Here is a 13,293-nt window from a genome sequence, read left to right on the forward strand (position 1 = left end):
CCCGGTCCCTGGCTCCTCCCCCGCGGTGGGCGGGGCGCCCGCGCGAAGCGGCTGTTGTCGGGGAGCCCCCGCCCGTAGCTAGGAGACGGCTGGGCCCGCCCGCGCCCCCCTCGGTCTCGCGCCGCTTCCGTTGGGGCAGCCGTTGCCTCCCGGCGGCGGCCCGGCCGGAGCGCGCACGCGAGGGCAGGCGCGGGGAGGCCCGTCCGGCCGCGGCGGCCACGCGAGTCAGCCGCGGCATTGGGGGGAGGAGGGGAGGGATTTTCCTCTTTGCCGAAAGCGGTGCCGGCTGCGTCAGGCTGCAGGGCAGCCGGGTTTCCCCTCCTGAGCCTCGGCTGGCTGGGGGGCAGATTTCCAGATTTAGCTCCTCTCTTCAGGGCTGCGCGGTGCCGTGCCTCTCGGTTGCGTGCTGCCATCCTCACTCCCCTTCGGGCTCCGCGTCGAGGGCACAACGGAGAAAGTGCTGAACTCTAAAGGATAAAAATCCTCCTCTTTAAATAGGGGGCTCCTATGGTTTTAGTGATGCCTCCCGTGTTCCCCTGCAGGTCCTGCAGTGCCTGTGTCAGCACCGAGCTGAAACGGTGGCCGTAAGGAGGGAGGAGAGTCTTATGAAGATGAGTCATGGAAACGCTGATAAAGTGAAGATAGCGTTTTAAAAAAGCCTAATTTATCTTTAGGCTGGAGTTTGCTAATCTTTGTCAGACCAGATGACAAAGGCTGTCCAATTTTCCAACTATTTCAGGGGGTCTAATTAAGATACTCTTCTGTTCCTTTATTTTCTTAATATTAGTAATGCCTTATTTGCTTTGACATTTTAAATGGCAGGAAATTTGAAAACACTGTAAGCAATAGGGTCTAATAGGAGTCTTTATTAACGATATGTTTAATCCTCAAAGCATGCTTGAAATATTTTCTAAGGAATCCTATAGCACTCCTGCAAGTGTGCTAGTATGGAAAACGGGGACAGCATAGCTTCTAGAAAATTACTGAGCATGTTGGTGTGATGCCTGAGACCTCAGTATTTTCTGTCAGTAGGTCTGTCATTTCAGCAGAGGAGTACTTTTTGCCCCGAGTCAACAAACAGTCATCATTCTGCTCTACAGGAGCGAGCAAATTCAGTATTCTAGCACAAGACCTCCATTATGTGAATTACATCTGTTACACGAAGTTTGTGTTTTCTGGGTTCTTGCTACCTCTGCTTGTAAAGATTCATAGATCTAGAAATACAAAATACATTGCAGACAAAAGATAGAGCAAGAACCATCAAGCTAGTCCTGTGCCATCAAACAGACAGGGGGACTGAAATGGCACAGGAAGATATTTACAGTACCCTATTAAAAGAATCAATATAAAATGAATTAAAAATATTGTAGCACTAAAATATTTTTCTTGCTCAGAAAATAAGCATGTTTCAGGCTTTTAACACAGAGCAATATTAGCTGGTAAAAATAACACATTCAAACTGCTAGGAAGGTTGTCCTGTTCCATAACTGTGTAAATCTTTAGCCACCAAAATTTTATTGAGCTGATGACATGTTAAAAAGTTTTAAAAAAAATTAACAAATGTCATTCTTTTAAACTTGTATAGCTTAATGTATTGGGTGCTTAAGAACCCAAGTGTCAATAGCATTTGCATAGGGGACATAACCAAATAGCTGCACTCGGACACCTGACAAAACAGGCACTATGAATGTGAGTGATTATTCAGTTACTAAATGCCAACAGGAGATAAAGAATAATAGAAACTGTTTGCTTTGAAAAGTAATTTGCTGGTGTTATTGCTGCTCAGTTATCAGTGGAGATTTATGAACTGCCAGGAAATCCCTTAGATTACTGAATGTAATTCACTGTTTTTAGTGGTTTTGGTATTCCTTTTTTAATTTTCAAGCACTTTGGGAACTGCTCAATAAAATTTGTACATATATCAGAGTTGATGCGTATATCATGAAGTCCTTTTGTGTGCAGAAGTCTGGAAGGCTCCTGCCAGTGAAAGGGGGCACTTGCAGCGTGTGCTCTCACATGAAATACACATCACCCAAATATATATATGCAGCAACTTAAGTTATATTATAGTCAATTAGCTATTCATCTACCAAAATCCAAATTCTTCCAATAACTTTGTTTCTTTTGATCTTACATGAATATTTTGCAGAGGTAGATCCTATTTCCTGAGAAGCTCCCTTCCCCTGTTTACAATAATAGAGTCAGGTCAAACTGACCACAGTATTTTGGTTCATCAACATTACTTAACTTTGGAACTAGTAATAAATCTTATTAACCAGGATACTGACTGTTCTTCTGTTTGTTATATTTGTCATGAGAAAGATACACCCTCCTTGTTTTACCTGGAACTCAGCTAATTTAGTCTAATGTCATTTAAATAGTTTAAAATAAATGAGAGGCAAATATTTCTGGAAAACTGAAAATCATTTCTCAAAGGCAAGCCTGTGAACAATCCTGAGAAATTATCCACATCAGTGTAGCTCTCCATTTTCAGTTGCAGAACTATGACTCTAAATGGGTTGAATGCCAGACTCCTAGTAATGGCAGTATTACAGGATTTTATTTATGTTTTTTTTATGCAACTATAAGAATGGTCTACTATAAAAAGGTCCATACAGAGTTACAGATTTTTTTCTAGGAGATAGTAGTTGTATTGTTACCTCCCTCAAACTACCTAATACTGATGGCATAGAAAAACAGGTGGGTTTTTTTTACAATTTTCAATGGAATCCTTATCCTAGCCCTTTTGTCCCCAGCTATCAACTCTTATAGTACAAATTAAGGAGGAAAAGTTAATGGTGGCTGTCAGTAGAGAAACAGGGTGGTGGGCAGCTCTAGACATCTTAAAGGTTCACCGTAGATTAACGAAGGGATTAATCTAGTTCATAATCATAGTAATCGTCATCTGCGCTTACTCCGATGCTGTAGGGGTCATGGGGTTTCATTTTCTTTCTGTCTTCTTTGCCTTTTTCCATGGAAGACAGATTGTCTTGACACTGCTGCAGAATCTTGTTGGAAGACATCCAGCTTTCTCCTCGACTTTCAGCTGGTGCTGCACACTGCCCTCCTCTGACATCTGTTCCTTTGGCCATGAGTGCTCTTCTGGTTCTGAGAAGGTCACAAGTGCAATTCCAAGGGTTTCCATCTAAATACAGATGCCGGAGGCGAGGTAAATACTCTAAGACTTTGCGATCCAAGGCAGATATCTTGTTGTTCCGTAAATTTAAAACCTGAAGCTGTTTCAAGTCCTTCAGCTCTTGTTCTCCAACATCTTCTATGCCATTTCCCTTTAGATCCAATCTAGCAAGGGTATCTGGAAGTCTGAATAAAAATAAAACAACACGTATGTGTTATATTCATCACATTAATTCTGTTTGTGTAGGTGGTATTTGATGGTGCATATTTGCCCAGCCACAGCTGACTTAAATAAAACTATTACTAACAAAAGTAAAGTCTTTGATATTCAACAGTGGTAAATGAAAGCAGTAACGCATTCTTCTGCAAAAAAGATGTGGTCCTGAAATATTTGTGTCCATTTTTTTGAAGTTATCAGAACACTATCTACGCATACTTAAACTGTTTTCCTAAATTATTGCAGTTCTGACCTGTACTGTCTGTGTTTGTGCAACAGCAATCTTAGTCCTACTGTACTAAGAAGAAAGTTATGTGTTCAAGTGTGTGTCAAGTAAGCTTAAAATTGGATTTTGTACTCTTTAATGCCATAAGCAAGCCTATGACCAGTGTGAAAGATGAATTTGTAGCAGCATGAAAAATGAAATATCTAGAGAAGCACGACAACTCTGCTACCCCAAGTACTTCTATATATGATTTGTTTTAAAAAAATGTGATTTAGTTCATAGATGAAAGAACTAGAATTTTTCTTCCATTTTATTCTCCTACTCCCATCAGATTCAAAAGTTAATTAATCATCTCAGAAGTAGCCCATCTGATGATATGTTGTGTTTTGAGCAACAGGGAAAAATAGAAATGCTTTTTGATGGTCTTTTTTAATAGTACTTTAGAGAATTAGAACTGTTCACATTTAAAAGAAAAAAAAGCCAATGATCTCTGGATGTCATACTAGACTTGCCAATTTCCTTCTTACTCTCATATATCTTATAAATTTGTGTGATAAAACTGTTTTGTTTCGAAAGTCTTGCTCATTTACGATCTTCTATTTTTCTCCAGCTCTAGTTAGTGAAAACTGTTTAATAGAAAGCCAGTTAATTGGTGTGGACTATTTTTAATTAAGTTAATTTGACATTAACCCCAAAGTCATTTTAATATTGTACTATGCAAGGTGATGAGATTAAGAATCACGACTGGAGATTTTAAGGAAATTTATTCACTATAACTGTCAGTGAAATTAAAAATGATAATTATATATTTATAAAATATTTTATATATATATATATATAATAAAAATAATAACAATACCAAGAACTATTTCAAATGGAACAGCAATGTCCCACAACTGGCAAGTGTTGATAGTGGTAGTTTATCTCAACGTAGTGATTTATCTTTGAAAATGACTGATAGAGTACAGTGTGATCCTCACTGGCTGAAATTATTGTTTCTGTGGGGCCGAGTTTGACCTCTTAGGCTAAAAGGTTGTTGCCATATTTGTGCAAATCTCACAACTTCAGTGGAAATATTTCAAGAGTAAGGCAGCTCTGTATTCTACTATATTTCCTGTGTGAGATCAGAATTTCATGTGTTGTAATGGTAAGTCATTTCACAGAATTTAGTCTTAAAATGAATGTGTTTTGAAACCAAATTACAGACAATGATGACAGTTGTCCAATATAACACTATAATGTAAGGGTACTCTAGGGTAAAATCCCAGTCCCACAGATGTCAAAGGTAGTGGGATATCACCTGAGATATTTATCCAACCAGATTGCAATCTAAAGCCTGACCAGCAAACCCTTAAACCTGTGAATAGTATTACTGTACCATGGATAGTATGTTAAGCTTGTGGCTGTATTGTTTGACTTTAAATTAAGAATATCTTGAGAGAATAACTATATTTGAATATGTGAGGAGTGATGTTGCTGCTAGCATAGAAGCCATACATGTTCAGGAGCTGATCGTGACAGCCGTACTGCTGCTGCTGCTGCTCCAGGGAGAATCATCAGGCTGATTCCTGCATTCTGACCCCTCCCAGCAAGATTTTATGGAGTAGGAGCTCTTCTGTGTGAGTCCTGAAAGTACTTGAACTTGTAATGTATATAAATTCTGCTGGGGGCAATTTCATTTTGTTATTTTCTTTTCAGAAAAAACAAAAGAACCTCTCTTCTCCTCATCCCCACTGAACAACTGCTAAGACCTGTTAACTGTGACATATTAACTATATTTGTAACCTTTGAATCTGAGAGCTACCAGTCACCAGTTAACTGTCAGAAGTTACACTTTTATTTCTGTGTATCCATGCAACTACCTGGGATCAACAGACAATTTAATTAAGTACATACATTTTTACTTCTTGTTGTTTCCCTCCTTCTTATGTTTAATCTCCACTTGAAATTTGTATTCATCGTAGAGTTCAAAGTAAAAATCTCCAATATATCCTTAAAAACTATACTGTTAAAAGGCTGATAGAGAACTCTTTCTTCCTGTTAATTCTCTTGACTATGAAGGTTGTAAAATAAGATGGATTAGACAATACTAACTTAACTAGAAAGCATTAAACATTCCTGTCAAGCTAGACTGAAATCAAATATTTATATACCACTAAATCACTTGCTGATTATAAAGCTTCTACCAAATAGATTCAAATGGTAAAGGACCTGATGCTAAACGAATTGAAATTTTACTACATTATTTATTTGGGCCAGTTAAACCTGTCCAGAAGCCATAAAAGTAAAATTTAATAGTGCAGTTGTGTTAAAGAAGCTGATGTTAATGGTATTACATGGCTATTTTTATGCCATCTTACTGCACAGCTTTTTGAAATAAAAAAAAATTGCCACTTTACATCAGACCAGCCTCCGTTTAGTCTAGCATCCCATCTCTGATGATGGCCAAGATCAGCACTCAGATAAATGTGAGAGAACTTGTAGGTAGGGCATTAAGGAACACTGTGTGCCCAAGTGATGTTTCTTCTGTGCTCCTTTGACTGGAGTTTTGCTTACTCTGAAGCAGGAGAGTTTAAGCCTTCCAAATACTTTGTTGTGTGTGAATTTAATGAAGTTGGGAATGCTAATATCCACCTAAGCAGCATATGTTTTTTGACCAAACTCAGCTCCTGAAATCTTAATATTTTAACAATGATAAGCTCAGTGTGGGTTGGTAAAAACATCAGCTTTAAACTTGCTGTCTTTCACTTTTATATAATGCTCCATTAATTTTGCGTTACAGAGGAAGATAAAACTAAGCAGCAATATAACTTGTCTATAATCATTCTTTTATAATCTTCTATCCTGTTCCTCTTATTCATGTGCTAATTAAATAAAGTAGTCTCACTGGCAGCCAGAGCTGTGAAATGAGCAGATTCACTGGATGCCAGAAATGTAATAGAAACAGCTCTAGTTCTACGCTGAGGCTGCCAGCAAGGGTACTAATTAATGCCACTTATGGTAGAGGGCTTATGGTATGGATAGACTTCTATTGTGAGTAGGTCTGAATGCAAATTTATTTCAGTTTAGCCCTCACTCTTGTAATCTAAGGAAGGGGGAGCTGACACCTGTCAACCAGCTATGCTCAGATTCACTTGCCTCAATGGAATAGAGATCAGGAGATTCTGTTCCAGTGCCAGGTTAGAAAGCTGCGCACACTGCTGAAGAGCTCCTGCCTCAAACATGCGAACAGCATTGTTGTCAAGAAACAAGTGTTTGAGGTCTTGTAATCCTTGGAAGTCCTGTGCTGTCACCCTTTGAATCAGGTTATTGCTGCAGTCAAGTTTCTGCAGTCTGCCTGGGAGCCTGAGTGGCATAGTGTGGAGCTGGTTCTTAGAGAGCTCCAATGTTGTTAAGTTAGGAAGAAGCTGGGCACCATCTATTGATGAAAGTTGATTTTCTGAAAGGAAGAACTCAGACAGGTTTTCAAGGTGTTTCATGTCTCGAAGTCTTATTGTTTTGAGTCGGTTTTTCTCTAATTTTAGTGACAGCAAGGACTTTGGCAGGTCAAGAGGCACTTTTGTCAAAAAGTTGCCACTTAAGCTGAGAAACTGTAGATTTTGGAAAGGTGCAAAGAAGCTAGTGGGGAAAGAGTTGAGTCTATTGTCAGCCATGCTCAGATACTTCAGCCTAGGAAGTTTAGGTGGTGCAGACACAGATTCCAGCTTGTTGCCATCCAGAATCAGACTTTGTAAATTGCAAAGGGAAGAAAATGCACTCAGAGGCAGAGTCACAATCAAGTTATTCTGAATATCAAGCACTCTTAGTTTCCTCAAACCTTCAAAATCAGAGGCATGCAGAGTGTTGATGGAGTTATCACCAAGTTTTAAAATTTCAAGGCCAGATGGGAGGAACATGGGTATATGCTTCAGGTGATTTTTGTAGAGTTCCAGGGACTTCAGGGTGCTCAGAGCTTTGAAAGTATTGTTTTCTATTGATTCTGTTCTGCTGCACGACAAAACCAGCTCTTCAAGGGCGGACATTCTTCTGAAGTCAGTAATCTTAAAGAGAAAAACATAATTCATGTGATAATACACTGTCTAGTTCATGAATCTCCTCACTGGTTACTTCTTGATGCTCTGACCGTTGCTAGTGTTTATTCTTACAGAATGAGAAACTAAGAGGAACTGAGTAATAACTAGAGAGGTGTTACTGTAGGTATCTTCAGTTTGCAAGTATTTACTTACATTTTTAGAATTTTGTTGTTTAAGCCCATATTGTACCTGGTTTTGAGCAAACACACAGGCTTGAAGAGGGAATGTTCCTTTTATTTCTGCCTGGTGCCTAGCTTGTGTGACATGGATAGCTAGTATCACCAATGGCAGGAGTCCTTGCAAAGAGTAGGTGGTTGTTACGTGCTCACTGCTCTCAGCAAAGCTTGCTGGTGCAGGTTTGAATTCATAATGCAGCCATTTCTATGTATGAGCATTACTGTCACTACAGTATGTGTTCCCCAGAGGAAGCACACATGGATACCATCACTTCTCCCTACCATGAAGTTTTGGCAGGGAACTAAAATCTGACACTTGTATTTCTTCTCCTCCTCCACTCTCTCTCCTTTTCTTCAAAGTAAAAACCTCTAATACTGAGATGACCAAACCAAAAGTGTCAGATCAGTTTGGTCTGAAAATCTTCTGTATGGAAGAGGTTGCTTTTATAGCTACTGAGTTTTTGTAACTTAGTAATAAACAGATGCTTTGCAGTGGTAAATGAAACTCACATGTGGACTGTGACTATAATATATAGAGACATACTAATTGTTTCATTATTTTTCTGCTCTGTTGGAAACCGCTTGCTTACAAAGCTTGCCATCTTGTGTCTCCAGTTAACAAGCAAGCTTAAATGATTCTGGCAGTTTCCTCTTAGTGGAGATATAAGAAAGTATGGAATGAGGGTAAATCCAGGAATTCTCAGAGCACACCCATTATTTAAACAATAGTTCTTTGAAATCATCAGAGACGCTACCCTTTGACCTAGGTGCTTGCTTTTCAAAAATTCATTTATAAGGAAATCACAGAAAGCTCAGAGCAAGGTGAGCAAGTGTTCTGCATGGGGGAGGCAGGAAGGAGTACCCTCTTCTATATTCCCTCCACATGTCCAGTAAAAATCTCACTACAGTTCTCAGGGGTACTACATCAGGAAGAAATGTTAAACTAACACTAGTCTGCATGCTACTTCCCCAAGGGCTCATTAGCTACAGGCACATTTTACTCTCACTGAGAGAAGCTATAAAGTACCTTCAGCAGCGTAACCCCGTATCCGAGTCAGGAGTCTTAAGGAAGGGCAGTACAAATCCTTTTGCAGCTCCAATACTGTGTTGTAATTTTGTTCTGTGATCCTGATTTGGCTGTGTGAACAGATTTGATTATCATACTTGTGTGTCTTAAATCAGCTCATATAGGTGACTGTAAAAAGATTCCTTCCTGCTTCATTTGTCTAATTCCTGCATGTTTTTGAGTTGTATCTCTTTATCATATCTACAAACCCACATTTTAACTTCTGTTAAAATTAGAACCCACACAGCTGTGAAAGAGGAGTCAGATTTCACTTTGCTTTGGCATCCTCAGTTGTCACTAGCTTCTGATTATATTCATTCTGTCTCATAAAGTCATTTCTGAGCATTTTTAGATTTGATGCAGAGTCAGTGAGGAAGAACAGGTATGGAGCCTCTATTGATACAGGTTTTGCCATCAATTGTACTTCAATTCAATGAGGAAATTTGTGAAACACCCTGCATTCTCAAAAGTAAATAACAAAGCCAGCCATTTTCCATTTTTCTATCATTGCATAATTTTTTTTTTTATTTTATTTTTTTACTATGTAGTCTTTACAGAATGATATGTCCAGTTCGGGTCATAATTAGGAGGCTAATCTTGCAAAGCTTTAATCATGAGCATTCCCATAGAAATGAACTGCAGTGCTCAAGAGCAGAAAGAAATGTCATATGTAAATGATACAGCAGTGTTAAGGAAACTGAAACAGTTTTTGAAATAACAGTTGAAATAGGTTTGACACATGCTTTCTCCTATAAGTTCAAATGAAATATTTCCTCCTTTTGCTCAATTGATTGCTGTATGACTCTAAGAGGCTTAATTTTCATCTTAGGAGGTGATAGAGAGCTATGTGAATCAATTCTTTTTACTTCTGGTCAGTGTACATTCATTCTGTGATGAAGGATGTTAGGCTTCTTAATGTGGATTATTATAATTTCTATTTTCCACATATTTGGTATGCTTTGCCAGACTCATGCTGTTCTAAGACTTAAACATTCATCCATACTCTTGCAAACCACACAGTTGCACTAATCTGAATCAAGACACATTTGAAAGCATATCAGCTCTCTTTTTGCTATGAAGTGATGTTTTAATCTCTACCTAAACTGTAAAGTGGTACTAAAATAGTTTTATATTTTAAGAAGTAGATCTCCTGAAAATGGATTTAAGAGACTTTTATTTTAATAGCAACATTTTCATAATTGTGTCATTTTAAACTTTTCTTTCTTTTAGGGATTTTTTTGCTTTTGGAATTTTTATGAACTGGAATCTGTTATAACAAGAGTTTCTCAAAGCAGTCTTGCCAGAGAAACAACTTTCTTTTAGCAGAAAGTATATGCATTAGTATACTTAGAAATAAATGAAACATGAACAGATTATAGTTGCTCTTTAAATCCAGGAGGAGCCAGAATTTAGCGTATAAACGTATATTCTTTTCTTTTTAATTTCTTTACCATTTAGTATTGACCAATTCAAGGTAAATTCCATGAAGTACTCCGTATTGATGCTCATTTTGAATCAGATACCTATTTTCCTGAGGCTGCAAATTGCCAAGCCATATTATATGAGAATGCTCATATTAAAAAAAGTCCTTTGGAGGTCAGCTATGGAAAGCCTAGACTTACATTCAACTTCTTTTTGGAAATATTTTGTTTTCTCTCAGATAAGGGAAATGAAGGAATTATTAAAAAAACAAAAACAAAAACAGAGTTTCTTTAGAGCTGCCAGACAGGCACTTTACAAGCAGAAATCAAAGCCTGTTCCTGCAAGCAGTATTACATGTGCCAATGGAATTCTTCAGCTGTGTAAAATTAAGCATATGCTTATGTTTTTTTGATCCTCAAGAGCACAATTTGTCACATGGAAATAAAAATGAAAAATATATTCACAAGCCCAGTTTAATCCTAAGTAAAGAATCTAGATAACTGCAGCCAGACGGCACAAGGAGGACGTATTTCCTTTCAGTGCAAAGCCATAGTAGATGTGAGGCATTGTGATTGGTCAGCTGAGTTAATGTGAAAAGTGACAAACTCTCTCTTAAGAGGGTTTCATGCACCATTTGTTCTGAACAATCATAAATCATTAATTTCATTACTCTATTCACCTAGAACAAGTATTTAAATGCTTTATAACAGATACCTATCTTTTCTCCAAGTCAGAATCTAAGGCCACTTTACTAGTAACTGAGGAATAGCTGACAGGTATGGGCAACTAGCCTAAGAAAGAAAAAATGGCTCATCCTTCTTATTTTGAAATGAAGGTATTTTCTTTTGCACAGAAGATATATTTCCTGATAAAGAATTCCTTCTATAGACAGAGCTTTCATTTAACTAGATAAATCAATATAGCTAAATTACACTGATGGACTTTGATTCTGGGAGGTATGGGAGCTACAACAAGAAAATCAGAGCTATTAGTATTGGCTAGAAGAGAAATAAACTCTTTTACACAGTTAAATTCCAAAATTACTCAAAATAGGAACTATTTGTCAGTGGGCAGCAGGTATCCCAGATGTAGCTCTAAATTGCCTTTTAGCCCATTTTATTCAATCCTTAGAGCAAAATTAAAGATGTATTTCAGAGCAGTTAAAAATCTATTCTTTGTATGAGGACAGGTATATTTAAGAGAAAATATATCTCTTTCAAATTGGACATTTCTTATTATTCGTAGAAAATTCGTACACAGCAAGTATATATAATGCAAATGGTTATACTTCCCTTGTGTCTATTTATGTCAGGTAAATTTATTAAATTAATATGTTTTAGGGTGTGAAATAGAGAAGCACTGCTCCAGTGCAGGACAAAATGAGCATAAACTGATAATGACTTAATAACGTGAACCAGTGATACCTCAAGAAACCCAGTAAAAAACTCTTTTAACAACACAAGTAGTTGTCAGCTTCAGTTAAAAGCTGCTATTGTTTATATGGGTTATTAGATTGGCCTATCGTTGCTTTTATAAAATATTATACACTGTCTTGGACTCTAAAAATGCAGGATCAAGCCCTGATTACTAACTCCCACTGTGATTCTTAATAGCAGGTGTACCTGAAACTTGCAACTCACAGGGGAAAAAGAACTTAAATTTTATTCATTAGGGAAACCACTCTAGCTACATAAACCTTCTCTATTTAGTATGTAAAAAGATTACACTGTTTTAAGAGAAGGAACAGCTTTTGAACAAGTCAAAAAAATAAAATTCTAAAGTGAATGGTCATTTAAGCATTTAAAAACAAGTCAAGATTTGGCTTGTTACTGCAAATTATAGAACATATATTCAAGATCATAATGATTTTAGTAGCTACTTTTTGAGTTGCATATAAAAGAAATCATCAAGGCAATGCAAACTGGTGTTTAGAGACCACAGGATAATTAAAACACTATAGGAATATGTTTACATATATTTAAAAAGCAAGTAAAAAGAAAAACAGATTTGGCACCATGTAATCATTTTTAGAACCTGCAATAAGATTCTCCCTTCACTTGAAAGCCACCACCATCTGGGAAACATGGCTTTTAGTTACAGTGCACTATAGAAAGTATTTATAATGGATTTTTCCTACCTGGAGTTGTTTAATTTTGCTGTGGCTGATGTAGAGTCGCCTGGTAGTGGAAGGAATCTCTTTGGGGATCTCTGTGGTTCTGTAGCATTGCACTGACTGCGCAGAATCACAGCTGCATCTTCTAGGGCAAGTGGTACTCAGACCACTGTGAAAAAGAAACAAAAAGACTAAAAAGTAAGATAAATACATCTTCCAAAACAGGAACTCTGAAACTATCTCAGCAACACATAGTGTGAATTATGCACCAAAGCCCCTTTTATACCATGAAATCTGATAAAAGGATATTATGACTGTGTATTTTATCCCTGTGAAAAAACAGCAAAAACAATACCCTAATTTGCCTGGGTTAAAATGTTGGCAGGCATTACAAAGAGTGAGAAACTTAAACAGTGATAAGGTTCCTTTACATTTGTAGGTATGTGAAATTAGTGTTATTTATTACCTAACATCTAATCTGCAAACATCCATATTATCTCCAGTTTCCTAGTTTTGTTAAATGTGACACCACAGAATTAGTGGAGAAAAGATAAAGAGCTGTTTTATAGTGGGGCTATAAAACCTTTGTATCTTCTGTGACCCAGTATTAGAAACAGTAAAAACCAACTACAGCCAGCAGTGAAGCTCTTTTACACCTCCTCTTACATTACTCAGACAAAAAAAACAAAAACAACCCCCCCCCCCAAACCACCAGGCAGCTATTATTCTAAAACTAAAACACACCATTAACTTTTTGAATATTTATGATACAGCTGAGTGGTGTTGGTTGGTATGAAATTCTTTAAAGATTCTATAAAAATCTAAGTTACCTCTGTTTGTGTGATTCAGTAATTCAAAGTTTTGT

General features: G+C 37.5%; 1 protein-coding gene across 1 annotated transcript; it reads right to left on the reverse strand.

Annotated features, from left to right (window-relative positions):
- Positions 1 to 2,873: 2,873 nt before the first annotated feature.
- Positions 2,874 to 12,920, reverse strand: LOC106497953 (nephrocan-like). Its single transcript, XM_013958975.2, has 4 exons — positions 12,895 to 12,920; positions 12,453 to 12,597; positions 6,717 to 7,618; positions 2,874 to 3,321 (listed from the first exon to the last, which is right to left on the reverse strand). Exons 1-4 carry the CDS (start codon positions 12,918 to 12,920, stop codon positions 2,874 to 2,876), a joined length of 1,521 nt encoding a protein of 506 aa, XP_013814429.2.
- Positions 12,921 to 13,293: the final 373 nt, after the last annotated feature.

Source organism: Apteryx mantelli, chromosome 3, assembly GCF_036417845.1.
Source record: "Apteryx mantelli isolate bAptMan1 chromosome 3, bAptMan1.hap1, whole genome shotgun sequence".
NCBI classification, from domain to species: Eukaryota; Metazoa; Chordata; class Aves; order Apterygiformes; family Apterygidae; genus Apteryx; species Apteryx mantelli.

Excerpts from the sequence above, each read along its gene's own strand:
- LOC106497953 (XM_013958975.2), bottom strand. The coding sequence starts at position 12,920 with ATGGATGTTTGCAGATTAGATGTTAG. Across the intron at positions 7,619-12,452 it reads GCAAAATTAAACAACTCCAG|ATTACTGACTTCAGAAGAAT; the intron begins GTAGGAAAAATC and ends TTTCTCTTTAAG. Across the intron at positions 3,322-6,716 it reads CTGATCTCTATTCCATTGAG|ACTTCCAGATACCCTTGCTA; the intron begins GCAAGTGAATCT and ends ATTTTTATTCAG.